The following is a 1,383-nucleotide window of genomic DNA, read 5'->3' as shown; positions in this document are numbered from 1 at the left end:
TGCCGGCCTGGGCGAGGCGGCCCGTGCCCTGGCGGGGCTGAGCCTGCCCCCTGCGGCGTCGCCCTGGCGGAGCATGCCCTGATTTGCTGCCTCGCCGGAGCCCCGTCCCCGCCATCAGGGTGCGCGTTGCAGGGCGTAGGGGAGCCTCTCCCGCTATAATAAATGATAGAGGATACCATGACTTTGCTGTCTCTGCTGGGCCGGATCATGCGTTACTTCTTGCTGCGGCCAGAGACCCTGTTCTTGCTATGCATCAGCCTGGCCCTCTGGAGTTACTTCTTCCACACGGACGAGGTGAAGACCATCGTCAAGTCCAGCCGGGACGCCGTCAAGATGGTGAAGGGCAAAGTGGCTGAGATCATGCAGAATGACCGGCTGGGAGGGCTGGACGTGCTGGATGCCGAGTTCTCCAAGACCTGGGAGTTCAAGAGCCACAATGTGGCCGTCTACTCCATCCAAGGCCGGAGGGACCACATGGAGGACAGGTTCGAAGTGATCACGGACCTGGTCAACAAGACCCACCCGTCTATCTTCGGGATATTTGATGGGCACGGAGGAGAGGCAAGTTTGGGGTGGGGGGTGATCTGAGTCTGGTGGGGGAGAAGATGTGACCTGTGACTGGGGGGGAAGGGGGGTGTCTGGGCTGTGTCCAGCTCACCCCACTCCACAGCTCTTGGGAGTGGTTGGGAGGCTTCCGGCACCTCTGCAGCCTAGGAGACAGTTTAGTATAACTAAAAGCTGGTTTCCACATGAACAGAATAATGATGGCGAGGCCAGATGGGTTGGAGTTACCTGGTGCTAAAGTAGGGTGAGCTGGACAAAAGGCTGGTTCCCCCTTCTCTCTGGGATTTGGCTCAGCAGCACCAGTGGGAGGGGAAGATGAAGGGGGAACTTGCTTTTGAAAAAAAGAATAAATGTGGCCAATGCCTTTTTGTGCATATAAGGGTACATTTGTATTAGCAACTGACCCTTCTTGCTGGGATCAGTGAAACCCACAGAGCTTATCCTCATGATCTCTTGTATCTCTCCACTGATGGCAGTTGTCCTGTTGATAACTTGTTCACTTTTGGGGAGGAAATTCAGGAAAATTTCCTTCATCCTGAAAGGTTCTGTGTTTTGGTGCTCAGTCTCTACCTTTCTGGCCATTGACATTTCCTTTGCACAATATTCTGTGGTCTGATTATAACTTGGTGAGGTATATCATTTACCTCAGGCAGCAGCTGCGACAACCTTCTGTTGCTTGCTGCTTCTTTAGGAATGTATCCTTGCTCTCTTGCTTTTGTGTAGCACACAAAGACCTCATTCTGGTAACTGTGAAAAAGAAATGCAGAAGGAAGGTCCTATTGTGACACCTTAGCTACAGCCTGCCTTGTGTGGGATTAG

General features: G+C 53.3%; 1 protein-coding gene across 1 annotated transcript in view; it reads left to right on the top strand.

Annotated features, from left to right (window-relative positions):
* The first annotated feature begins 6 nt into the window (after nt 1-6).
* Nucleotides 7-1,383, top strand: part of PPM1L (protein phosphatase, Mg2+/Mn2+ dependent 1L) — a 272,121-nt gene continuing 270,744 nt past the window's right edge. The window contains exon 1 of the mRNA XM_019503229.1: nt 7-561. Within this exon, the coding sequence (XP_019358774.1) occupies nt 163-561 (399 nt within the window). The 5' untranslated portion in view covers nt 7-162. The remainder of the gene's footprint in view (nt 562-1,383) is intronic.

Source organism: Gavialis gangeticus, unplaced genomic scaffold, assembly GCF_001723915.1.
Source record: "Gavialis gangeticus isolate Ggan-Ray unplaced genomic scaffold, GavGan_comp1, whole genome shotgun sequence".
Lineage (NCBI taxonomy): Eukaryota > Metazoa > Chordata > Crocodylia > Gavialidae > Gavialis > Gavialis gangeticus.
Note: the sequence above shows the minus strand (reverse complement) of the source record. Positions and strands in the feature narration are given on the sequence as shown.